Source organism: Cariama cristata, unplaced genomic scaffold, assembly GCF_000690535.1.
Source record: "Cariama cristata isolate BGI_N322 unplaced genomic scaffold, ASM69053v1 scaffold8758, whole genome shotgun sequence".
In the NCBI taxonomy this organism is placed as follows: domain Eukaryota; kingdom Metazoa; phylum Chordata; class Aves; order Cariamiformes; family Cariamidae; genus Cariama; species Cariama cristata.
In genome coordinates, this window is record NW_009630615.1 from 94,298 (window position 1) to 121,774 (window position 27,477).

At 37.8% G+C, this 27,477-nt stretch overlaps 1 protein-coding gene across 1 annotated transcript in view; it reads right to left on the reverse strand.

The window, feature by feature from the left end:
- The window catches only part of RALGPS2 (Ral GEF with PH domain and SH3 binding motif 2), a 99,156-nt gene extending 77,963 nt beyond the window's left edge, over positions 1 to 21,193 (reverse strand). The window contains exons 1-4 of the mRNA XM_009705618.1: positions 21,068 to 21,193; positions 17,160 to 17,267; positions 6,523 to 6,573; positions 277 to 360 (exon numbers count right to left, since the gene is read on the reverse strand). Of these exons, the coding sequence (XP_009703920.1) occupies positions 277 to 360; positions 6,523 to 6,573; positions 17,160 to 17,267; positions 21,068 to 21,124 (300 nt within the window). The 5' untranslated portion in view covers positions 21,125 to 21,193. The remainder of the gene's footprint in view (positions 1 to 276; positions 361 to 6,522; positions 6,574 to 17,159; positions 17,268 to 21,067) is intronic.
- Between the last annotated feature and the right edge of the window lie 6,284 nt (positions 21,194 to 27,477).

The window sequence follows — 27,477 nt, forward strand, 5'->3', positions numbered from 1 at the left end:
ATGATGACACCCACTTAATATTTTCCTGTTTCATCAATAACAGCTGTGTTTTTGCTTTAAAAAGCAATGTCTTCAGTACTGTTTTGGTCTTCCTGTATATCCTGAAGATAAGGAACTCCTCATACCAGATACTTTACGTTTTCAAGTAATCAGCTGTGATCAGTAATAAAAGTGATGTGCCAGAACACTTCATTTCCCAGACTTTTTAAATACATACATGTAATGACATAGGGGGAAAAAAAAAAAACAAAAAAACAAAAAAACCCCACAACTCACATGATTGAATCTTCTGGTGAAAGCAACAGCATTTGGTGCAGAACTGTATTTCTCTTTTTTATTCCAGCCACAGCTTGCCAGCTCCTGGGAGAAAAAGGATGAAAATTAATTTTTTTAAAATTAGTGCATAACACATATTCAGAGCCAAGAGCATATAGAGAGACAAATGTTAAAAGTTTCAAAATAAGAGAGCAATAATACGTTGAAGTAACAAATATATAGCTACACTTTTTCTGATTTCTTCTGTAAACCGAGATTCCACAAGTGTAATTTCTGAACTGTTTCGAATTATTAGGTTTTCACAACTCATCTTTTGTTGAATTAGGGACTTCCCCCCCAATTCAGCTCTTTCTAGAAACCAATTAAATAATTCAAGATCCATTTTGTTACCACAGAAAATCCTGCTTTACATGTGAATCTGAGCTAGGGAGAGCAGCATGTTCTTTTATTTTTAATTGTTTTCTGAAGATACTTGACATCTACTGAGAAGATACACATCTTTAACTCAAGCTAAAACACGTCCCATTATTTTAACTTGCCATGCTCCATTAAAGAAATAGCAAAACTGTTGTCTTTTGCAGCAACAATAAAAGAAACACTATTTCCAGTTTTCCCATCCAAAGGAGCCAATTTTATTTTAAGTTGAACAGCACTCAGCACTTAAATAGTTTTGTGGAGGAAAAGTGAGCAAGGGGACCTGTTTAAAAGATAATAAAACTTAATCATGTAGTTTGTGTACTTAAGTCACTCTAAAAACCGTAGGCCTCAGCAATCTAACAGATTACTTGTAAAGCCTGAAAACGCATTACTTTGTAATCACAAAGTTACAATGCCTCTTACTTGTCTGTAAAACTTAGCAGTTGGGCAAATACATCATCTTCCTTGTTATTTAGTAGTACCTAATTTCAATAAAGCAGTTTTAACTAAAATCATAAAAAACTAAATGTATCAAAATAAGCTCTTGTATTTGTACATAATAGCATAGAGAATAGATGATCATATATAAAACATACAGCACACAACCTACTCCAGTGCTACCAAGAAAAATAATAAATACAGAGACAGCTTAATTATTAAAGTGGTATAAAAGCAAAGCAGAGCCTTTCATTTTTATTTACACGTGCTTTCTTTCCACATCTTCACTCTGAAGTGCTCTCAGTTTTATCACCACATTGAAAACTATTTACTGAAACCAGTATCACACTATACATCCAGCTACCATGTAATGCAGGTGAGATGACTCAATACGTAACCAATAACTGTGCCATTTAAAGACAGTCACAGTTTAAAAGAATTTGGTATCTGGATATTCTAAGCTCTAAAGGTTTTGGTTGGTTTTTTGTTTGTTTTTTTAATCAGGAACTTCTTAACATCTTTTCAACCAACGTCCCAAAACTACAAAGAGTCTCATGCCAGTTAAGAGAGTCCTTGAATTCTTCCACTTGGAGTTTGTGGTGTGCTGGTATTTGTTAGAGAAGGCTCCGAGATGCTCCTGTCCACAGGCACTGGGAAGAATGCGAAATCTCCAGCTTTGTATTTAGGGCCATTCCGTCAAATTTCAGTAGGAGGTTCTGCCACCAAAACCTATCCTGGAAATTCCCAGCACATTTGGCACAGGAATGCACAAGCCCATCTCCTTAGATCTCTACTTCAATGACTATGCACAAGACAACCACGCAGCCCTGAGTTGCTCCCGTTGCAAAGGAGAGCCGGTTATTGCAGAAGGAAGCCATCCAAGAGACTCTTGTTTACATTCTCTATCCCTCAGCATCTCCCAGTGCTGTAGCTTCCACTAGAGTAACAAATCTCAGCTCTGCACTTGGGAGAATACGAGGCGATTCATACTTACTGGCACCTGATGATTATACTTTCTCAACAGCGGAAAAAATTTTAGTTGCCATCTCAGGTGTAGAGAAAGCACAGTAATTTCTTAACAATTCAGGGCATGTCCTTGTACTATTTCAATTCTCATCACCTAGTAAAAAAAACCAATGATGATTCTGGGCCGAAGTTACCCGTTGCTCTGGCACTGTACATCTAAGGGCTTACATGGTACAGGCACCAGAAGCAAGACCTGGCTTAGCTGGCACTGCCAGTCAATTCAAGCACAGGAACTACATCACTACAGCTACCATTTTCTTATTTTGTGTTATTTATTTAAAATGAGGTGCAAGACAAAGATTTAGGATCAAGAATACAAAGGCTGAACTTTCTTCATAACTAATTTTGGGTTTCATTCCTTTTTGAATCTATAGAATGTTATTTTTCTTGACAAAATACTACAGGAACACTTAAATTATAACCTCTACTACACGGCAGAAGAGACTGTGATTCTCATTAGAATCTTTATATATGAGTCAAAGTGGAAGTTTCAAAAATAGGAGGAGAGAAAAAGCAAGGATTAATAGTGGAACTATTATACAACTTCAGAACAAGCAGAGATGAATATTTAATAAGTGAACCTTTTTTTTTCCACTGCCTAACCTAGTAAAGCAGAGGGGATAAAGAAGTTAAAGACAATATCCCAGTAAAGATTTTCAATGGGAGTACATATGGGTAAATAATTTTGGAGGATGTATTAAAATGTGTAAAATAATTAATCAGATTTTCCAATAAAAGCAAGTTAATGTGTCCTGCAAGGGGACATCTGGCAGTTAGCTAATGTTAATATAGCTACCAGCAGCACAACTGAGCAAGTCTGCAACTACCTTTTTGCTTTATAGTCACTGCTCTCTAGAAAGCCACAATCGCTACAAGAAAAAGAAAATTAAAAACAACACACCACTCTTCATTCATGGGGAATAGATGGAAATCATATGACTGACTTGGGAAACTCCACCTTTTTTTGTTTCCCAAAACTAAAAATGCAAAGTGGTCACTTTCATAAGGACAGAAGTTTATGTAGCAGAGGTGTGTTCTTTATTATCTTCATTTCTTATACTGCAGTCCACTAATCATTAATTAACAAAGAAACAGTAATTCCTTCTACTTTCTTTTCTCAGAAGTAACTTGCAGGTATATTTCATGATGAAGAAAGGTGGTTCCCAGTATCACTTGGAGTGATACAGTCTGTTTAAAGCTCAGGTAGAGGATCGTGTCACAATATACTACCTAAGCCATGGTAACTGCCTAAGTCCATGCTTCTAGTTCACCTTAATCTTGAGTTATGTGAGCTATGTTAAGCTCCCTGCCCAATTTTCATCAGCATCAAACAGGCAGTCGTAGTGGGTGATGTGTAGGAACTCTAGCACACACGTGAACCCATGATATTTGTAGGAAATTTTAATATAGGCAGAAAGAATTATATTTATTTGCTACAGACAGAGGCAAAAGGCTGTAGAAGTATATGAGTATATTAATTGATTTTGATGCTAAAAAAAAATTTCTACGCATTGCTATAAAAAGTGTTATTCAGCTCTGGTTTTTGTTAAGATAACAAAGATGAAATTCTGACATTACTTTTTAAAAAAAACAAACCTACAATACTTTAAGAAAAAATTGTAACATGAAGAAGATGCAACAGCAATTTAGAGAGCCAAGAAAAAATACAATACTTAAAGAATACGGCTCACACACCCTAAAGATGGTGAAAATTCATCTCCAGTTATTTAAAAAAAAAAAAAATCAACTATCGTGGAATACATCTTTCAGAACCCTTATTTGGGAAAAGAAATTCAAACACATTAAAGGGTAAAAATATTCATTCAGATACCACTCTACAGAGTTTGGGAAGCAGAGGAAGATGCACAGCCTGTATAACAAAGATTTGTTGGTGAATTACAACAACCTATAATAAACACCCAGTTTTTAAATCCTAGCACACTGGGAAAGACCTTGCTCATCATCTCCCACCGTGCATGCAGACAAGAGCTGTGAAGTTTTATTCTAAACAGTATCTACTAGCACTGATATCAAAAAACCAAATACTATCAATGCCTTTTAGTCACTTATTAAAGCCTCCGTTTAGAAGCCCCTTTATACAGGTGAAATCAGCTCAACATTGTTTTCTTTTCTAATTACAAATTCAACAATGTTTGAGTGCACACATCAAGGTATCTGTAAAGATTTACAAGTTGAACCAAGATAGGGACATGGTGTACAGTCTAGAAGATACTTCAAAGAAACTCAGAACCTACACTACTTCATTAATCTGCTGTCAAGACACCTTTAGGCAAACTAAGTGTTCCATGTCTGTTTTCCCCTTCCACAAAAGGTGAGGAAAATATTTTAATTGCATCTAGCTGCTTCTGATGGAAAAGTTAATCTGTATGCCCCTTTTCCATCGGGGATTAACACAATTTAGAGGCACATTCAACACAAGACAACAGACTCCTGTGTGCCTGTGAAGGAGCACTGATGGACAAATAATACTTGCACACTGTCAGTGCCTTCAACTGCTTTTGTGCAAACACTTGAGAAGTGTCAAAACAGCTACCCTTCCTCATATACATATTTTCCAGGGAAGGCACCACCTGTATTTTTCTTATGCAGTATGTACAGATTTCTTAAAAGGAATCACTTTCTAGACATATTCACCTACTCTCTCACAGTTTTTGTTTTAGATAAGTTTCATTATTTTATTCTGCTTTTCCCTTTTACAGTTTACAATAAAGAGTTAGAACAGCCAATGAGATTAAGTGTACTTTCTTGACATTTCTACTCATCTCCCAGAGACTTTCTGTTGGTCTACTCACACAACATAATCTGAGACACAAGACGTAGCATTAAAAGAGCAACAAATTACGAGGTGGATCACTGCCACTATATCTAATTTGCTTGCTTGCGGTTGTTACACAGCTGACTGCTCATCCTGTGCAGTGCTAGAAGCAGACTGCAAAGAATAAACTACCATCAAGCTCAAGCAGTGGAATTGCTTTAGCAGCAGATCATTAGGAAAGGTCCTAACTAGTTAAACTGGCGTTTTAATTTTTTGATATCCAGTACTTTGAAGCTCAGTGTAACTAGAGATGAGGCACTGTGTAAAAGCACCCATAGCTTATTCAACTTCAACACTGGGGGGCGGGGGGGTCCTACATAGCTCTAATGCTTAACATTAGAAAAAGAAATACACAAACACACATATAACAAAAATATTTAAAAGAATCAGATAAAAGGGTAAAGTGCTTCAAAGTTTTGGAGAAGAGTTTAAAAAAAATATATATATCCTATTAGAAGATCAGGATAAACATATTCTGCCAATCAAAAAGACTCTAAGGATGCCCACAAAAAAAAGCCAAAGAGATCAAATGGGAGGTTCTTTGAAGGATTTAAAACCAAACAAAGGAAAACAAAAACAAAAAACCCCACCAAAACCAAAAAACCCACATAAATCCCCATAGGTTGGGAAACAGCTTGCTGAAATCATGAAAGGTAAATCATGACAACATTTTCAAGTACATATCAAAAGGAAGCCTTCAAAAAATTTGTGGGTACACAAATGACGAAGTCAATAATCACAACCAAGACATTCAGCACTTTTCTCCACTTGAAGCAAAATATTCTTCAGTGTGCCACAAGAGTGACATGACAAAAGCCTGCTACCTATAAAACAGCTTGTGACAGTCTAAAGGTGACTGATGAGCTGAAAAAGACTTCCACAGTACTGATTCAGTGGACAACAAACTAAAAAAGAAACCTTCAATAGTGCAAAACATTGTCCACATTCTGTAATTGTGCAGAAATAAGGATAAACAAATTCATCATTTATTATAGTCACTGTGAAGACTCTGAAGACACCAGTTCAAGCCAGGCTGCAATCAGAAAGGAATATGGCATTATATAAAAGAAACAAACCAAACAACAAAGAACACAAATCATCAATATATTATCCCAATATACCCACAGATCACACCCATCTTGAACACAAGATGCCGTTACAGCCATTTTTCTTTTTCCAAAAAAGATATGAACCAGTTAGAGAAACACAGGACAGGATGAGGTACGGCATGAGGTATGAGGAGCTGAAACCTAAAACATTATGATCAGAATGGTCAAATCAAGATGTTTATCATTCAGAAACATTAAAACCCAGATGCTTCACTCTAGCACTAGCTGAACATATTTAAATACCAATACTTAATTCCCCAAACAAATTACTAGTTCCAGATATTTTTGTGTTATAAACCCATGTGCTTCAGAGCTATACGAACTGGGAAAAGAACTGACACACTTCGCAATTCCAGATTTTATAACCTGGTATAACTTTTTTTCATTTAAATTTGAAAACAAGACCAATGACCTACTTACCTCTGGCTGAATTGCTTTAAATACAGGGACATCCATTAGCGTTATCTGACCCTGAAAATAAATAAATAAATCATAAGTTAAGTTCAAAATTAACCTTGCATTTCATTAAGTTGCTGTGCTGCATGAGAACTGTATTTGTTCAGTTTCCTTTTATTATTTGACTTTCATTTGGTAGCTAGTTTCAGAGGTTTCGGCTCCTACCACAGAGCCATCCTGCAAAACCAGAGAATAAAGTGCTCCAAACTTTACATTTAATAAAATAAACAGATTATGAGGAATTATTCTCAGGAGCATAATCCTGCACTTATGTATGCAAGTCAGATCTTGAACTCAGAAACACTATATAAGAAGCCACCCAAGAACACGAAGAACTAACTTTACTTGCTCAAGGGTGGTTTCTCTTCAAACTCTGAATCTTAGTCTAGGTGTTTCACAATTTTATTGAAACATCCCTAAAATTTTTCAATCAATACTCAAACCACATTTGAATAACTAAGCTGAGTAATTTTTCAGTCGCATAGCAACAATTAAAATTAAATACAGCCATCTCACTTCCAGCAAGTCAGAACCAGTAAGTACATTTTTATTCCGGGATGTCTGTTTAGCTTTGAAAAGGGTAAAGGGGAACTCTCAGAGTCGAAGACCAGGTTTTGCATTTTGAAACATATTCACAGAGCCTTATTTTTTGCTGTCTGCCTATACATCCAAAAGAAAAAGACCATCTTTTTCAACGAGTACATAGGTAGCCCAGAAATACCAGTGCCATCTGAGTTAGATATCACAAATATCCTTTCACCAATGAATCCAGGGACCTTGTTCAATATCCTCAGATGTCAGCTGCACAGTTTTATTCCCATTTCCTTGAAAACAGTGGTTCCCCCATTCATACACGTTGCCGTACACGCTGACAGGTTTGTGACATTGAATGTCATTGTTGGATAGCAGAACAGCTTCTCAGATGAAGTCAACCTTGCAGAAAAATTTTAACGAGGATGCTCCAGCTGAAAGAAAGCAGGTGCAAAGAGATGTACCTGCTCTAATGAGAAGTGACACGTTTTGCCAAAGACAACCAAATCTACATTTTGTAGCACACCTCCCTGACCTCTAAATCTGTTTTTAGATAGGTATTATGATAACCAAAGATGACTGTAAAAAAATCGCATAAGTGAGTCCCAGCTTCTGTCACTGACACGCCGGCCACAATCATCTGGTATTTTACAGTACAACATCCTAGAAGTAAGAAGCCCTTTATGTGTTTCCTTTTACAAATTCTCTTTCCTAGGCTCTGCTTTAGTCAGCTGCTCCTTCTTCCAAACAATGATGTCTTAAAGCTGTATTAGATTTTTCTAGTCTTGGGCTAAAGTGAGATTAAATCAGACCATTTTAACTGAATCACATACTCAACGACAAAGAAGACAATATACACTCACAAATGTGCATGTCTCAACATCTCTGTAGCAGTAAATCCTGTACAAGCTTTTACATAAACAAGACATTCTTGGTCCGATAACCAACAGGATCAACACTCGCATGTGGTACGAGGCAAATGATTTGGACCTACTATTCATTAATATCCATAAACTATTTAAATGCCAACTTAAAAATGAATCCCTGAACTCCCATTTCTAAATGTGGTTTAACAATCATCTGATTAGCTGCACCATCTGTCTCAACACCACAAATTATACTGTACCTTAAAAGTTTAGATGACATCAAAGATATCAGACTTATCCCTCAAAGTTTGTTTTAGGCAGCAGTAACTAGTAAGAATGGAAATTCAGGAATATGGTAGGCCAAAACACTCTTTGCCTTCAACATAACTTCTCTATTCCCTAGCACCCATAGCAACTACGGTAAAAATACATAACAAACTTTTGCCAAAAGCAAAAGATGCCTTTCAAACTGAAAGCAACCTTGCTAACTGAAACCACTCTATTCTTTTATTCTGAGGCCTATGATAAAGTGACTTATTCTTGAAGGAAAAAAATGGTTTCTTTTCCTAAAATTAAAGAGTCTGTCAGCATTATTTTTAAGACCATCAAGGTCAGAAATACAGAAATCTTTACATAAAGCCTTTTTTCAAGAGAGGTATTTTTATCTTGCCACAAAAAGTACTGACAGCAACAAGTCATTCCTGGTGAGGGAAGCAGACAAATTTGTGAAAATGCACCCAGACAACAAAAACTACTCCAACGGTGGTTAATAAAACTTGGCTTTTGAAGGATTTTGAACATGTTCACGGACAATGCTGATAATTTTTCATGCCATTTCCCACCTTTTCCTAACCTGAGCAGGTTAGTTGGGAAAAGGACTAGGATGGACCCTTGGACAGTAACAGGAGTACCACCTTGCCAAAAGCCACAACATGCTTGACAACACTTTGCTATAGGTGAAGTGTACAGCTGAATCTTTACATTATGCACAGAAGAGCTTTAGAAACTTCTAAACACATTATAGATGTCATTCTGGGTTATGTTGCACTGCACCTGGGTAAGCAAATACAGCTTTATCTTGACAATTTAATCTTGACAATTTAATAGTATGCCCTCTTGTTTGAGGTATCTACGTATAAGGTCTTTTGAGGAAACAAAGAGGCAAGGCATGTCTTTACTGGGGCAGGGAAAGACATCTGACAAGTAGGGGGAACAAGACTTTTCTTCAAAAGTGTGATATTTAAGAAGGGGCAGGGAAAACCTAGCTAACTAATTTCTAGAGTTCAAATGGACTTGAAGCTAATAATCAAGATGTGTTCAGAGAACACTTACCCTAAAAGGAGTTGAGGCACAAGTTTATACATTTATTTCTAAATCTTACTTAAACTTTTAAGATGATAAATTGAGAATGCCTAAGAAAAGGCCTTCCCTATGAGGGCAGCACTTATTTAAATACAGCACAGAAAGTCTGTACCACTGTGTAGGACAAACTTGTGTGTGTTATTTCTAAACTTCCCACTCGCTAGGAAAGAGTAAACCTATCCCAGTTCTGTAAATCACCTAACCATGTATCCATGGCTGTGCAGGTACAAGCACCAAGGAATTACACTTTCTTACACGCAAAGAGCAGAGGGATAGAAAAAAAAAAAAAAAAAACCAGAAAAAAAACAGAGGGACAGAAGGAAAAGCGTGGATTCATTTCTTTAATCTGATCCAATCCTGACCATAGAGCAACCACACATCGCAGCAAGAGTTAACTTTTCCTTTTGATTTCCAAGGTGAAGAAGCCAGTCCTGAAACACCAGTCACAGAACTCAACCTCTAGCCTCCCGTTTGTCTGCTAAAATATACGAAGCTTTCTCAGAAATGTATTCTTCTAGGTAAATATGTGGCTGATTGAATGTATATCTGTGCTTCTCAATAAAGGAAATGCATTAGAAAATTGGTTGTAGTAAGGTGGGGAAGGTGAAATCAAAAGAATGGGCACTTCAATGCAATTTGAATATAGGGTATATTAAAACAACTTGACAAGAGATCCAGGCATTTCAATGGCTATTAACATTTCACTGCAAATCCTCCTCACTAAAACAAGATTACAACAACAGAACAATGAAAGTGAGCTAGGAAATTAATTCATTGTCCACATAAGCGAGAATGCTTAAAAATAAATGTTGTCTTTCTTCCCAGCCCTCCAGAATCTGTCCTCTTAATCAACCTGAACTGCCTTAGCTAAATTAGACAATTACTTGCTTCAGTAGTGACTCCTAAACAAATCATTACTTTAAGATAGGATCAATACCCAATATATATGAAACAAAGACAGTTATTATAACTTCACACCAGTATTCACATATCAAAATAAATGCACGTACTTTAAATGGGGATATTAAATGGGTATGTTAACACTGAAAAACCACACAAATGCCAAAGTTCAAGATTAAACATTCATTACTAAAAAGATTTCAAATTACTATTAAGTGCATTACAATATTTTTAAAAAAGCAAGTCTGGGAACTAAAAAAACCTCAGTAAATTTTAAAAGAGAAACTTTCTTCTAGTATCACATTGATATTAGGCTGTTTTTTTTTTTTAGCTTGTTTGGTTTACACATCTTGCTGCTTTCACTAAAAGCAGTATCAGTCTTCAGTAACACTGTATCACATTACCACTTGTTCAAGAGACATACCTTACTGAGGGTCCTTTCTTAGAGAGCTTGCAATTTCCATTAAGAGTTCCAAGCACTTAAAAAATTGTTCACAATTCAAGAGGGAAGCGACTGATAGCTGAATACCTAAGCTGACGGATAAGAAGCCATCTGAGCTTGTAGATATGACAGCGTACCTCTTGACAAAACAGAATTTTTTAAACATTAACTTACGTAGTCTAACACTTAACTGAACCTTTACCTTTTTAAAGGTGCTTGCTCACTGCTAAGTCAAAAACAAAGCAAACTGAAAGGCTGGCTTCTAATTAATAGCACTTGAAATGACAAAACTTCATCAATAATTTATGATGTAGATGCCATTGCTCAACAACAACAACAAACTTCTACCATGAGCAAATCAAGGGGAATTTAAACCCCAATAAACAAAGCCACTAGTTTGGTTTCTGCAGTGAAAGAGATACAATGCACTATCTTTTCTCATTCCAGCTCTTTAACCCAGCCAATAAAAATTCCTGGACAGCTCTCTCTTCTAAATGTGGTTTAATGTTTTAATATTCAATCCCAAAATTCTAAGTGTTCACATCAATTTGTTACATGAAGCAAGCCAACCGTAACCTCTCTGGTTTGAGTTGTCAGCTGCACAGATTAAAAAAAAAAAAAGAATTACATGTGCAATATGAATCTGTGAACTTACTATAATTTAAATAAGCAATTCAATTACACAAAGATATGGAAAGCTGATATTTTCTGCCTTTCCAGAAGTGCTATGTCGAATTCATTTCTGTATTAAAGCACTACTTCATCGCACAGGCAATGAAAGAGCTGAATGCAAGTTTTGTGTTTATGTCTGCCCTAGATCCTAAATAACAACTCTAGAATATGAATCGAAGAGGTATGTTTTTAATGTATGACTAGTACTTCCCAATTCTCAGCCACTTGAAGAGCCCTACAACAGAAAACCATCTTTTAAAAACAGTGAATGATCATCTTGCAATTAACACACTGGAATGGTAGTTGGAAGATAAAGTTCCCTACCCCACCCCCCCCAGCACAACCATGGGAGCTTTTGCACGCAGGAGAAAGACCTTCCCTGGAGACAGTCACCAACAGTCCAGTTTAAAAGTATTTTAGCTCTCCTGGTGTTGAGATGTTACACTTTTTAATAATTCTAGTATTTTGAAGTACTTAATTGTATACATGTAAAGAGATTTACCTCTCTCTCAGAGATATCTGTCAGGCCAGAAATTTTACATCCACACAATTAAGAACTACATCTCAATGAAATTAATTCATCAATTCTTTCTCTTTTCTGTGAATACATATGAATTACCCTCCTTCCATAAAAACCTGTTAACTTAAGAACTTGTTGTTGTAGTTAACACCACTGCATTGAGCTCCTCTCCACACTCCTATATGAAAGTTCCCATTTGATCTGGGCTATAAGCCCATCTTTCTAGTCCCTAGGCCTTCTCAATCATGAATTCCTTCTATGAGGCTACTTGCTGTACTACAAGTTTTCCTGCCAAGTACCTACTGCAAGGACAGTGCACTTCCCATAGAGCTCCCGGACAGAGACCCTCACTGTGAAAAGAAAAACTAAGTTTCTGTCCGAGATGAAAAAAATCAAATGTCTACATTTTGGTTATTGAAGAACACTGCCATAATCCGATTTTCCTTGAACCCATGTTGGTTCAAGCAGCACTTCATAAATTGTTCCTTAATCTGAATTTTTAGAAGGAATTATATTTAAGCCTTCCAACTTGGCTTTGCACTGTCTCTCCGGGTTGCCAGAATACTTTCCCTTGCTGAAAAAAATAGCTAAGCCTCTGTTAAGCACTGCATCAGTAGGAGAATAATTCTGCTTTCCAAAATGAACACTGGGGGATTAAAGTTCCTGTGTTGAAACTCTACTTGTTTTCTCAGAAAGTCCGCTCCAAAACTTTTATCATTAATAGTTCCTCCACACACTATAATAAAGTTGCTGCTTCTTGCTCTCATTGGGAACATACTTATTCTTTAACATTCTTCTGTAAAATAAAGCTAACAGGACCACGTACAAGCAGAAGTCCTTTTTCGTCAAAAATTCCCAGGGCCCGGTACTTCACTTTATTCAAACTGCTCTCAGATGCAGCAGACAGACTTGCCTCAAACTCCCTAATCCACCAAAAAACCGGCCTCAGGAGAGGCCAAAACCAACATTACGGCCAGGAACCGTGTAGCACAACTCACAGCAGTAGCTGCGCAGGAACACGCAGAGGGGGCTGTGAATCTGCCAGAGTCCCGCATGAGAGAGGAGGTTCTCCTGGGAGAAGCCTTGGGCCAGTTTAAGTTATTTTGGTTCTGTTCAAAAAATGAGTGTTGAACACACGCCCCCCCCCGCCCCCAAACCTATTTCTTCACTTTTATTACACACACAATGTGGTTCCAGAACTCTCGGGACCTGCCTCTTTACAAAAGACACTCTCGTGCTCTTTCTTCAGATACAGATAACTTGCTATTTAACTGTCGTAAGAACGCCTCTGAGAAAAATTCCTTGTTTCATCTAAACATTTTAAAATAAACTTTATTTGTGTATCGTTTCCAAAACAAGCAATATTCTTTTTTCCAACATGCATTGGACAAAGTTTAACTGGAATCAAAAAGAAAGAAATGCACATACATCTTAGTGTGACCTTACTTCGTAGCACTTTCAGAGACTAAGGCAAAGAATAAAGAATCCTTCTTAGATAACTAGGTGGGAGAAAAAAGCAATGGATTTATACAGCTGCGCTTCCCTTAATTCTACCTCAAATATTTACACCACCGTGGCTAAGTTGAAGCATAAAATGGAAAAGCAAGTCAAAAAGTAATAAACAGTCAAATAATTAAACAGTAGCAGTCTAAGGAATAAAAATTTACTGTAAAGCAAAAAATAAATATTTCTTCAACCTCAGGGGTTTGCCAGCACCTTAATTTGGAGCTCGTGTCCCCAAGCATTCTGCTTTTTTTCTTTCAGTCTCACCAGCCCCCACTTTCTACTGCACTGCACTATTAACATATCCCTCCCCCACAAATTGTGCCCTGTACACTCGAAACCACACTTCTGCCTTCGACGAAAATGGACAGCATTCACTGCAACCGTGTCTGCCCTGTACACACACAACGGCTCCATCGGCAGGGCCAGACACCAGTGGGTAATCCTGGCACCAACTTGTTTTGTGGCTTTTAGCCGTTTTAATAAAGAAGTGAGCAGTGATCAGCCTAAAAGCAGATATTTAAAACATGAGACAGTCTCCTTATTAGTTACAGCTAGAAAGCTGTCCGTAGAATCCTTAGCAGAAAACAAACGTGTCCTACTTCATACTCTTTGAATGCGATTCTTTTTCCCCCAAATTTATGAAACATGCAGGCATTCAACACATCCCTTGGAAAATGTTTTTGTAAGCTGCAGGGGGGATAAAGAAAACTATAAATTTGCAACAGCAGCTACGCCTGAAGATCTCACCTGTTTCAGGTGTAACTTGGCCCTTTCTAAAGCAGCCTTCAACCTTACAAAGAACTTAAAACAGTCGGTTGGTAACAACAGTATAACTGGACTATTACACACATATTACAATAATAATTTCCATTACTGTTCAAACTACACCCCTTGAAGGGCTGCCGTACTTCTACTAGAAAGCTAGTACAAGACTGAACAAAGGATCGTTACATGACACAGCACACCTACTGTGCTTTCAGGATAGTGTTAGATAACTGCTGAAGGGAAGAATATGGAAATAAAATCACCAAAAATATTTACACTTGGGCTTCTCTTCGGCTTGGTAGGCAGCTTCTTGAAAACATAGGATTACGAGCAATAGCTTTTGTAGTCCAGCTTGTCTCTTACTAACCGACTAAACAGATTGAGTTTTGAAACACCAATGATGTCTCTAACACAGTGGGAACTGAAAAGACATCTGTGTGTCTCATATTGGTACTGAAACCACTTGCACGAATCTTATTTCCAGTATCTCTCAAACTTAATTATCTTTCAGATTTTTGCTCCTTCTCCAGCATAATTATAATTGTCTCATCTGTACACTGTGACCTATTTTGATCAAAATGAAACATCTCATATAAGCTAGAGGATGAGACTTCACAATGCTGATGTTGACTTTATCAGTTAACTCTCATCTTTATGCTACCTATGCACTGCAATTCTTTTTCATTCAAGCCAAGGTTTCCTAACCATTAGACAGCTGTCTAACCAGCTCTTGTGCAGCAACTTGCTTTTATTGCTGTTTTACCGCCTTTATCACATTATCTTTTCTCTCCATGAATAAGGCACTTACATAGCCCACAAATTATTTCCTTAGTTTACTAGTTAAAAAAATTTTTTTCTTAAAAACTGTATTCATTCTGCAATTGGTAATAGAATTCAGCCTTCACTAAATCAGATGTCAGTGACCTGCACTGCATCCGTTTTACAAGAGCTACCACTAAACTAGAAGTTTCTCATACTGCCAGCGGCAGTATATCCATGTCAAATCTGAGGTACACACTCACTATTATAATGAAAACCTCACTAACAGTTTCGCATTCTAATCAGTGCTGGTATCCTCAAGAGCTTGGCCACACCGCATCACTCTGGTAGCCTTCACATCAACACTGAAATCCAGGTGAAGATTTTACACTTCTCTGTTATGGTAGGACTAAACCCAGGAAGAATAAAGAAATGGCCAATAAAATAAAAACAAGTGTTAAGAGTCAAAGGTAATTTTCCTCCAAGGTACCTAAATTTTTGGCAAATTTACTTATTTCTACAACCTTCAGCAAGAATGATCAGAAAAAAACAGCATTCAAGCAAGCATATCCTACTGGAAAAGCAGATAAACTTGCCTGGAGAAAATGAAGAAGTGCAGCTGTGTACAGAAACATTGAAAAAGAAATGAAATTAATTATAATCTTGCCAATGGGCTGAACATTGACTACTGGCAATTTTGTTCAACTGTTCAGAATTCTATCTATAAGACATTTCAGTTCCATTTACAGTAAATGAAACCTGATATGAAGAACTAGATACTTTAAAAAGGAGAAGGCTGAGAGTAAAGACGTTTTCTTTTGCAGAACTGAGAAAACAGCAAAATTATACCAGGTAGTATGAACCAAAAATACCACCACAGGTTCATAATTGTAATGTGAAATGTTTAATTAAAATATTCTTGTTTGTGAGTGGAACTCTATCCAGTTTGAGGCATAATATGAAAATTGTAAATACACTATCTAACCAAGACTTACTAAGTCACCAACATTTAGAACACCCAGGAAAGTAAAAGGTTTCTGCACATGAGAGATGAGGACTAACAGTAGAGAACAGTAGAGCAAAAAGATTATGAAATGTGATACAAGACAAAGCACCTTTGTGTATTTTGCTGTCCACGTGAGTGATGGCAACTCCACAGAGACTAAGGGATCTACTCTGCTGCTCAACAGTATCCACCACTGGCTAAATACCAGAGCCATCCAAAGGAACCTGTAGCTATTCTGGCCTGAAAGCATAATTCCACTTGAATTCATGCCCCTAGCCTCAAATTCCCTAAGTACTTAGATTTTCTGTGCATATAGAAATCATAAGATAAAACTGAAAGACAGCCAACTCCAAAAACATCTTCCCATGAAAAGCAGGTGATTCATTGTCCAGCTGATCTTGAGAACGGAGCAAGGAAGAGGCCCGAACCACATGACTTGAATCTCAGTCAGGAATAAATCCCATTAACTATCCAAGAAGAATTTAATGTGTAAGTACCACTTCATAATCCAGATGCTTTAAATTTTCAGTGTGCTCATTAAAATCAATTTAGCCATTAACTATTAACTGAAATAGTTATTAACAATTAAAAAACAGAACAAACTTCATGGGAATATTTTGAGATACATACTCATATCGATACACTCCCCAGGACAACTCATCGTGAATCTCATCACTGGAATTACAAATGCAGTAAGAGCAATAGCTTGTTAGCAATCTTTCTAGTAACATACTTGAGTCACTTAGAGATACCATCTGTCATCTTAACCGCTACAAGTAAGGTAACAAAAAAAGTAAAACTTAAAAAAATCACCCAATGTTTTGGTTAAATGTTTTTACTCATTTGTTCTTGATTCTGCAGGATATCAAACTCATTATTCTGTACCATTGCGCCCGAAAAAATAAAACACTCCCTAGATGTAAGAATTAAGAGTTAAAAACTAAAAATTAACACACCTCCAGAAAGAACAAGTCCAGATCAAGTATATTCTTGCAACCAAAATATGTATGTCAGACTTAAGCTGTATCATATAGATTTAAGAATCTTTGGTCTATGTTAGATATAAAAGTGTGAAAAACGCCTGGACGGCATAGCCCAAAAAGATCACTTAACATTAAAGAAAACATAGACAATGAAGAACTACAGTTCAGGATCCATTTTTGAACCACATGGATGACAGAAATTAGGCAAAAAAACATACAGAAATGGAGAAGCAGAGGAAAAGCTGCCAGCTTCACACACAAAGGAATAAAGTTTACTTAAACCGCTTACCGCATATTCTTCTGGTGTAACCTTCAGAACATCAAATACCACTGCATCAAAGCTCTTCTTCAGTTCAGCTGAACCTTTGTCACTCAAGGACTCAGAGCTGCTACTCTTCTGCAGAAATAAACAAAAACACTGATGATATTTTGGTTCTCTCCTCTTCTTTTTTGATTTTATGCTCCCAAAAGCAAAATTTCTGTTCAAATGTCACTGCTTACAGAATTTTTCTATTGGGTAAATTATCAATTAAAACTCAGTCACAGGACATACTTTCTCCTGACAAAGGCCACTAAGATCATAGACCCTCAAACTGATTTCAACGGATTTTAAAAGTGTTCCTCAAAACACAATAGTTACATTTCAGCGCACAATTAAATTCCAATTTTGTTGACAGGAAAGTTGATAATAACAACAACAATACAGTTACACTGAATTTCAAACAGAAAAAATACCACTACGGTGAGGAAAAAGACAAGGTCTGCCTCAAAGGAATAGCTAACATCAAACAACAGTATCAATCTCTTCCTCTTAGAAGCATTAAAACTTAGAAAATTACACTGTGAGCTACATATATGTTCCTGTATACTAAGTCACTTAATATAAACAATTCTAGGGTTTTTTTAAAAATGCTAGTAATTCACATTTGAAAAAATACCAGATCCTACAATATTATTCTATGAAACTTTATCTACTACATAAAGATTTAGCTTCCCTGCAAAATACAAATATGGTTCCAAAAACTAACACTTTGTATGAAATCAACACTTCATATTGGTTTCATGTATTGTTTTCACATGAAACGTATGAAAACACCACATCTGTGTGATGAGTAATCACTTCCTCTAGCATATAGATGCAAACCTAGATTTTGTTCAGTCATTATAAGAAAGAAGGTTTCTTTCGCAGAGAGACTGAGATGTCACATCCAGATGTACACCTCACATCTGAACCCCAGGCATACTTATTTCAGAAATATGCATACAGCATGCAATCACACTCGCCCCTGAAGACCTGAAAGGCTATGCATGTTTCTTGCTTTTCAGTTTCTTCTCACTTTCAGAAACCTGGCATAAAGCAAACTCTCGACTAAAAAGTAAGAAAAAAGACAAGACATGTGGACAAAACCATCATAATGGATGACAGTTACTACAGTCAGTAACTGTACCAAATTTAACACTGCTTCTTCAGCAAACAATAGGCTCACCTGAAGTACAGTATTGCACCTGCACGCTTCAGCAATAGCATAGCCTTGGCGTAAGCGCTAATGGAGTAAACCAACAGTTTTGCCAACGCTTAGCTTGGGATTCGAGAAAAAGAAAACTAGTAGTGGTGCACAAAGCTTATTCTCAACATCGCTGGGAGCTCCAGCTTAGCTGCGGCAAAACACACTGAGCACAAACCAAGAGCTGCCTAGTCTTGTGTTGGTCACTGATGTATCCTTAAGCACTCTATCCTAGCCACCACCACAGGGGGATACCCCCTAGAAAGCTGAAAAGATTAGACTTTGGCCCACATAACGAAGGCACTTTCTGGCAGTCTGTGTAGTTTTACTGCTAACGTTGAAAGTTTTCAAGACTATGGATATGGGTCATATACACAACATGCACAAGAATGAGCACTTTGCCACATAACTTCTGGCAGAAGCCAAATTTCAGCGCTGTTACGCTGTACCTTCAGTAACACCTGCATCATGCCTGCCAACGCCAAGACAGGAGGGAAGACAGCACACCATCACTGATGCTGGTAAATAGTTCTACTGTGCTAATGTCTTCTCCTGAAAACCTCATCAGGCAGTATTTTAGCGCTACACTATATATTTTGACTTTGGCTTCACACTCTCAGAAACAAGAACATTTGAACTTGAGAATTCGGTCAGCTGAAAGAAACTCTTGTCCACTTTTTAAGCACTTTTGTTATAAGTACATATAAAGAAAATACATACTCATTTAATAATCGTGTCTGGTTTTAGTTAGGTTCTTCTAACAGTTCCATCTCTCTGAAAAACTTGACTTTGAAAGCACCACCAGAAACTCTAAACCAGATAGGTATTTTCAGTAACCAACATACTTACAGAAACATTTCAGTTACAAGTCCTCCCTCCTCCCGGTTTGTCAAGATACAAAAAAAAAACACACACCACTTGCTGAAAGTAGACTCATTTAACTTTGCCAAAATATATTTTACTCAATTTTATCAGACATCATGTAAACATTCAAAACTATCTGGTTGAGCAAAAAGAGTTTTCCTCCAAGAAAATTTTTCTGTTGCATGCCAACAAATGGTCAATCAACGATTCATATTACAATGACAAGAGAAGTACAAGAATCTGTATAAAAACAAACAACAGTCTTGGAGATTGACATCAGCTTTCTTGTTTAAATCTTGACAATACTTCTGAAATTGTGCCGGAGATTATTTGATTTCTTTCGGTAACACGATTTGATAACACAACACTCCCAATTTTCCTTTCACCTTGTTTGTGGTACTTTCCATTTCCACATGCATATGCAAGTGCATAGCACACATGCAGCTCTGCTATCAAAACACAGGTGTAAATACATAAATAAAATAAACAACTTTGGTAAGGTCCAAAGATTCATTCAAGGAAGCAACTGTTTTCAGGACTTTGTGGCTCTCATCACTACTGACTTTGTAGTGTTCTTGAATTACTCTTCATTTACTTTTTTGTTTGAAAGACGACTGAAGGGGTGGGGGGCAGAAAGACAAACTGAAGTTTTATCACTATGATAAAAAAAAATTCACACTATGACAAAAGCAATAGAAATAATAAGCATCAGCCACAAAGTAACTGTCTCCCCTGAGCAGAAAGCTTAGGTTAGTATTGTGTGTCTGTACAAACCAAAGCATATACTCAGTCACCCTAAAGAAGACAGTCAAACAATGCACCCAGAAGGATCACTCAAGTATATACTGAAGGCAAATTTTGAGTTCCTTTCATCCCATTACCACAAGGCAGAAACAAAACAAAACAACAACAAAAAAACCACAAAAAACCCAACAAAATCTTGAAGAGTGATTTGCAAGAGAAAAAACACCACAAAAAACCTAACAAAATCTTGAAGAGTGATTTGCAAGAGTTTTGAGGGGAAAAAAAACCAAACAAAACACACCAACCACAAAACAAAACCAACCAGGTCTTGCAAACCCGCCAACATTGCTAAGAACTTAGGAATCAGTCACAACTCTCCACAGCTCCTCATGTGATCCTAGCAAAAAGAACTCAAAAAGTTCTGGTACTAACCTCACCCCGCCCCTGCTTTTCCTTAGCAAGTAGATGACAAATGGAAAACTGTATTAACTTTAAAATAAGAGGCATCAGCACAGGAGGCCAGTCTCCATTGCTTGGCTGATAGACAAGCCCTTAACTCATGAGCTGTTCACTTCTAGAGGGCGGAAACTTTGGTGGGTAGGAGGGGACCCATATCAATGCCTGAATCTACTCCAAGAGACAGAGGGAACAACCTTATTGCCGTGCTGTGTCAGACTGTGCCTCCACACACACACACAAGTACCTGTCAAAGAAGAGAATATTTCTGACAGGCCTTGCTAGCCCAGCTTATTGCACTAAGAGTATCTATTACTGTTCAAACATAGAAAGAAAAGCTTCTTTGTTTAGATGTGATGGAAGACAACACAAACAAAGGCAGTTTTGGCTATGGCAAGGCTCTAAATGCTAGCTCATGCTTTATTTTGGTATTTCAAGGTCAGAACTTTAAGTTACTAACATCTAAACTGAGGCATATGAAACCAACACACAAAAACAAGAATGTGCTGAACGAGATCTGGGAAAAAAAAAAAAAACCAACTTACATTTTGGTGCATTTAAAAAAAAAAAAGAAAAATCAAGAACTTATGGTCTTAAGTATCCAATAATTGAGTTTTGTAATCCTTACCTCTGAAGCAGTAGCTGCAATACTAACACTGCTTGACTGTCCGTTCATTAGGTCCATACTGCCCACACCATTAATCTTCAGCCCTACATTTACAGCAGCAGGATCATCTCCACGGCAACTGAATAACCATTCCTACAAAGAGCAAAAAGTAATCAGAAACCATATTACTCATGTGTTTTAAACAATATTCAGTATCCAAAATACGTAACAAAAAATACTTCCAAAATGGCTACATCACTCTGAGGTCCAAACTTTAAGTCCGAACACATATTCTAAAATTACCTACTTAAAAATGACATGAACAACTGAAGGTTCCATTGCGATCCATTGCTTACTGGCAGTATAGACTTTCATATTCTTTTCCCTACTATTTTCTATATACCAGGTATCAATATGTAAATGTATGCATTAACCCTAACTTAAAGTTAGGCCTGCAACATCAGTTCACGTATCATTCTTTTCCTTTGATTACCAACTTCAAAAAGCATACTCCAGATGTTAACTCTATTAGACAACTTCTTATAAGAAGTTACCCAATAATTTCCTATGCTATATGCCCATTTACCACCTTCAAATGAAAATTACCACATTAAAAGCAATTTAAGGGTGCAGGTAGAATTTACACCTTTCTCCACAAACTACCCTAATTATTGTTCAGTAAAAAAACAAACACTCAACAACAAACCACACAAAGAAAAACTCCACACACTAACTTTTACTGCATGCTTGCAAGAATACTATTACTGTTTATTCCTACAGGGAAAAGTCTGCAAAGAAATGGAAACCTTCGGCACCCACCACAAAAACAGTAAGACTACCCAACACTTAAGCGTTACAGAAAGAGTAAAAACTGGTTTGGGCTTAAATGTCATGAGATGTTAGTGCCCCCTAGTGTGAAAACAACTATAAATCAGTTTTCATAGGTCTAGGTTTGTAACAAGTGTGACTGTTTCCGAAGTTGCTATTATTTCTGAAATTCACTTTATGTTTGTAGCTTAAGTCAGAACTATTACACAGTCTGCAAATAAACGGAGAAGGTAAGGAACTGAGTAATACCACATGACAAAATAGTAGCATTACAGCATTTCATACTTAAGACTTCTACATTACGAAATAAACAAAATAAAGCAATCCCAAAAGTTCTATTTCCAAGGGACCTAAACCAGGTATGTCAGACAAGCAAGTCTGGAAGGCAAGACACTGCAATATTTAAATAATAAAGTACTCTCAAAAAAAGCAGTAACTTTAAAGTGTCATTGTAGGAATGCAATACAGAAAGGAGGGTAACTGAATGAGAGCCACATTGCGAATTTCAGTCAAACACTACAGCTTCTAGGTATTTCAAGGTATTAATAGTCCCCACCTGAACTATGCTGAGCTGTACTTCTGCAGTTCAGAACAGCCATCCACATTCTACCCTTTCTTGTTTAGTTTTTTTAAAAAACTGATGGGACTGTCTCATTCACAGAACAGACGATGCTACATTTCACTTTAACATTATACTCCCAGCCCATGTGCTATAATTAACATTGTGTTTCCTCCACTAAAAATACACTCAACTGCACCATCATTTTAGCTGGTATTATACTAACAGACCATACAAAGGGGAAAAAAAATACCTCATCTTTGGCTTGCAAGTGTCACTGCTGTCCGATCCTCTCCTATCTCAACTACCTTTCAGCCAGTCTCATGCAGAATATTTCCAAACGCTCAGCTCCCCAATGCCTCTTTCATATAGCCTTTTCATTTACTGAACTGAACAGCAAGGAAATAAGACTGATGTGTCATAATTTTCATTGATGTAGTGACAGTAGAGGACAGAGGTATCACATCTCCAAAACCAGTTTCAGGCCCTCCACATGTTCAAAATAGTACATCTGTCCCAATTAATCATCTTTGCTGCTGAAAAAAACTACCCTTTAAAAACTTGTATTTTTTTAAACCACTGTAATTATAAGGAAAATTGACACTTTGCACAATGTCATCATACTATCTGGCCCATAATTGTATCATACAAAGCCAATCTTGAACTAAAGGTTATATATTTGACCCTTGTCTCATACATATTTCAGTTGTTCCTCTTCCTCATACTAACAGGGTGAAACAAGGGGGAGAATTGGAGGAGAATTGTTTCTGACGACCAAGGAAAGTAAAAACTGAAGTTTGAGTTTGTGGGGTTTTTTTCTGAAGGGATTTGGATGGTGATATTTAAAAGAAATTATGCATATCATGGAAGCATGTGGAGTTGGCTAGGCAGCCTCAGATAAACAACTAACTCCTGTATAAGCAACAGGGCTGAAGTCCAGGATTAGTCTCTCACCTAGCCCATAAGCACCCAGACAGGCCCTAGCAACTCCCCTCTCCCCATTTCCTAATACACTATCTCAAGCCTTTACCCTCTGTCCCTTAACATAACACCTCCACTTTGCTACCTGTTTCCTACGCTATTATGAGTTTTGTTTGCATCTGCCCACCCATTCTGAATGCCAAACAGAGAGGCACTTACTCCTGTGCTGCCTGAAGACAGCACATACTCATTCACCTAACAGCAGGCTAAATGGGATCAGTGAGCCTCGCAACTATGGGACAGACTTTCCACCTTAGAGGACTGTACCTGGAGGGTAACACTGGCAGTACATGCTGATCCGGGTTCACCCATTCTACGCGGTTACTGACTGGGATGAGAATTTTGAGAACTCTGTCCCTTAGTCAAGTATGGTTGAAATTGGTCACCATGTGGAGAAGAGACTTATGAGGCACATGAAAAGTGGATTGATTTATTTACTTTAAAGTAGAAAATCACTTAGAAAAACCCTGCATGCAAACGAAACCAAGATTACAAAATATAACATCTGCCAGTCAGGCTGTATCATAACCAAGCTATCCAAACAATGTTAATTTTGTGCCCATTGCTGCATTACAATAGTATGTTTGAATACATTCATACTTTTTCCCACTTTGTGGGGATACAGTAAGGGACAGAATTAGTACTGAACTGCTATTAACTAGCATTTATCAACTTCAAAGTTCCAGAACTTGCAACATTTAAAATGTACTTTTGAAAGCTGCATTAGACAGAAGAACATCACTACTCCATTAACAACGAAAAGTCACAGCAACAATTTTGGCCAGTGCATCATTTAAGACAAATACTGAAAAAATCCTAATATCGGAAAAATTTGCTTGCTATACTACCCTTCTGCTCAACACCAAAATAAGTACGAAACAGTAATACCAGAAAGTGATCAACAGCAGAGCTGTTCAGAGCAACACAGCTGGATATGTGAAATGACTGTCACCACACTGCAAGAGTGAGTCACAGTTTTCACTGCATACCCTGTATATCCAATTACAAAAACTGAATTACATTGAGTAATTTGAACTTCCAGTCTGTTTCTCCTCTTCAATTTAATAAATGTCTTTGTGTTCAGAAATGCATTGAATGTGGAACTGAAAGTCTTTTACACAACACATAAAATACTTCAGCGTGCATTTATGCCAACTTGAAGCCTGGACACACTATGTGGTATCTTCCTACCTCTTCATGCTATACATACTGTTCAGTAAAAAGCAAACTAAAAATACTGGTAAAAAACATCCATCATACCCAAAGAATGAAAATGTCTAGACTAATCTCATGGTTGAACCCCAGCCAGCAATTAAGCCCCACACAGCTGCTCGCTCACTCCCCTGCCCAGTGGCATGGGGGAGAGAATCAGAAGAATCAAAGCGAGAAAACTCGTGGGTTGAGAGAAAGACAGTTTAATAGGTAGAGCGAAAGCCACACATGCAAGCAAAGCAAAACAAGGAATTCATTCCCCACTTCCCATGGGCAGGCAGATGTTCAGCCATCGCCAGGGAAGCAGAGCTCCATCATCTGTTAACAGTTACTGGGGAAGACAAACGCCATCGCTCCCAGCGTCTCCCCCTTCCTTCTTCTTCCCCCAGCTTTATATGCCGGGTATGACGCCATACGGTGTGGAATATCCCTTGGGCCACTTATCCTGGCTGTGTCCCCTCCCAACTCCCTGTGCACCCCCAGCCTCCTCACTGGTGGGGTGAGGTGGGAGGCAGAAAAGGCCTTGGCTCTGGGTAAGCCCTGCTCAGCAGTAATGAACACATCTCTGCATTATCAACACTGGTTTCAGCACAAATCCAAAACACAGCCCCATACCAGCTACCACGAGGAAAATTAACTCTATCCCAGCACAAACCAGCACAACTAAGCACAGTCTGCTCTCTTCAATTAGTCCAAGTTTTTCTGCAAATTCACCCAAGACTACATTTGATGATCACTCCATTACACTGACTGACCTAAAACCACCCCAAATGGAAGGCAGCTCGGTGAAGATGAGCAAGGGCACCGTGCCCATGAAGCTCTGGGAATAATGCAGGGTGTGACTGACCACAGCTGTTGAAGAGAAGCTGACTTTATCTCAGCACAAAGGGGACCAGAGGATGGCCTTTGTTTTGGATAAACAGCTATGTCAGTTGAGCAGATCAACTGACTACATTATAGTTGAGTAAATCAACTAGTGGCGTGAATGTTTCTCCCTGAGTTCATTTAAAAAAAAGTGAATGTCTCCCTGAGTTAGCTAGACGGGCACGGGGGAGTGAATACATGGCTCAACCCAACAGAGCACAAAAACTAAGTAACTAAACAAAGGAATTTCAGAGAGTAACAGGTTTGAGCTGGCTTCAACCCACATATTCCTTCCTGGTGACTGGGGGCGCCCAATATCAGGACAGTGAACATATTCCAGAGACCAGTAATGGGGACCACAACGGTATTGTGTTTGAACTGCATATTGCAATTGCTGTATTTTGCTAAGTTTAACATGCATTTGTATTGTGATTGCAGTATATTTTGTATCACTCTGCTACATCAGAAATCCGCTGTAACACCAACTATCTTCAAATAGTAAATTTAATATTAAACATTACACCCTCCACGTGTGGAATATCTAAAAGAACCTGGTCAGAGAGTATTGGACTCTGACAGGTGCCTAACAGGACACCTAAGCCTGACTCCCATCCACAGCAGAATCCAGGGATATTCTTGTCTCGGCTTGAGTCAAACACTATCCCCAAAATATACTGTACAAACAGTATTTTAAAAAACAACCCTAAAATTACATTAAAAACTTCCTGTTCAGAACAGTACAAAAGCTTTAAGGAAACATAACCACAGTGCAATTTTATGAATAGCTCAAGAGTCATGATGATCAATATCCTCTTTGTTCTTATTCATAATGTCAGTACAGCGTCATTTGTCTTGATCACAGATCCCCATGAAGAAAACAGAAGTGGTTTGATCAACTACAAACGCAAAGACTTTGGGAACCAAAGAACAGTAAGAATCAAAAAACTGGTTCCAGACACAATCAACAGGAGCTCCCGATCTTGTGGAAACTCTCACTGGTATTCTGACAAACAGTACAGAAAAAGCGATTTCTTTCTAAAAGAGGGACAGAAGTGTATTGGGCTTCACTGAATCTTCACTCTTCCACACATAGTACAGCCTAGCTAGATACAACTATTCCATACCAGGACTTCAACACGCCTCAGTGAAATCCTGGAGCCACTGACTGAATTCTAATTCTGGATCTGATTAGCCCATTAATTCTTAGTTAGAAGTGTATTTTTCCCAACACTGCTTGGCACTTTCTAAATCAACATTGGTTTCAACCACTGAACACAAGGTAGAAACTTCAATGGAACAGGAATTCAAGTTCTTCAAGCAACTGTCACATTCACCTAATATGCACCAAGTCGGATCCTTCCGTCTGGAAGTACTTTGTGGAACCACTTCAGTATCTTGGACGCCTCACTGCCCTTTTGATTAGAACTTGTTAAATACAAAATGGGCCAATTAATCTGTAGATCCCTACCATACAGGGCTACAAGAAAGAGCCTCTATTACAATTACTCATTTTGCATACAGTAATTCCTACCTTACATGATGCACACCCAGAAATACTTGTGGTTTTGGGTGCTGGGTTCCTGTGTGCTTCCCCCCCTCAGCAGTTTGAGATAAAATCTCTCTGCTAGAAAGTCACAACAATACAGCCAAAATAAATCAAACAATACTAAAAATACGGCAATGTTAAGATGCTGCCACTTTAATGCATTCTCCAGGTACTTTTTCCTTAATCTTTATAAGGCATGCAGTTACGAAATACCTTTTAAGTCTGATTGTTTTGGGGTTTTTTATAGATGAATAGAATGTGGATTATACCTCCCATAAGATCACTATATAGATGTTGAGAGACTTACTTAGGTAACATGTTGCACCTTGAGCAAGTAGGAGTACAGGAAATTCTGCTGACCCAACCCTGAGCATGGATCCCTCATACACAGAGCACACCTCTCGCTGGTCTGTATCGAGCTGGCAGGTGGAAGGTCTGGAC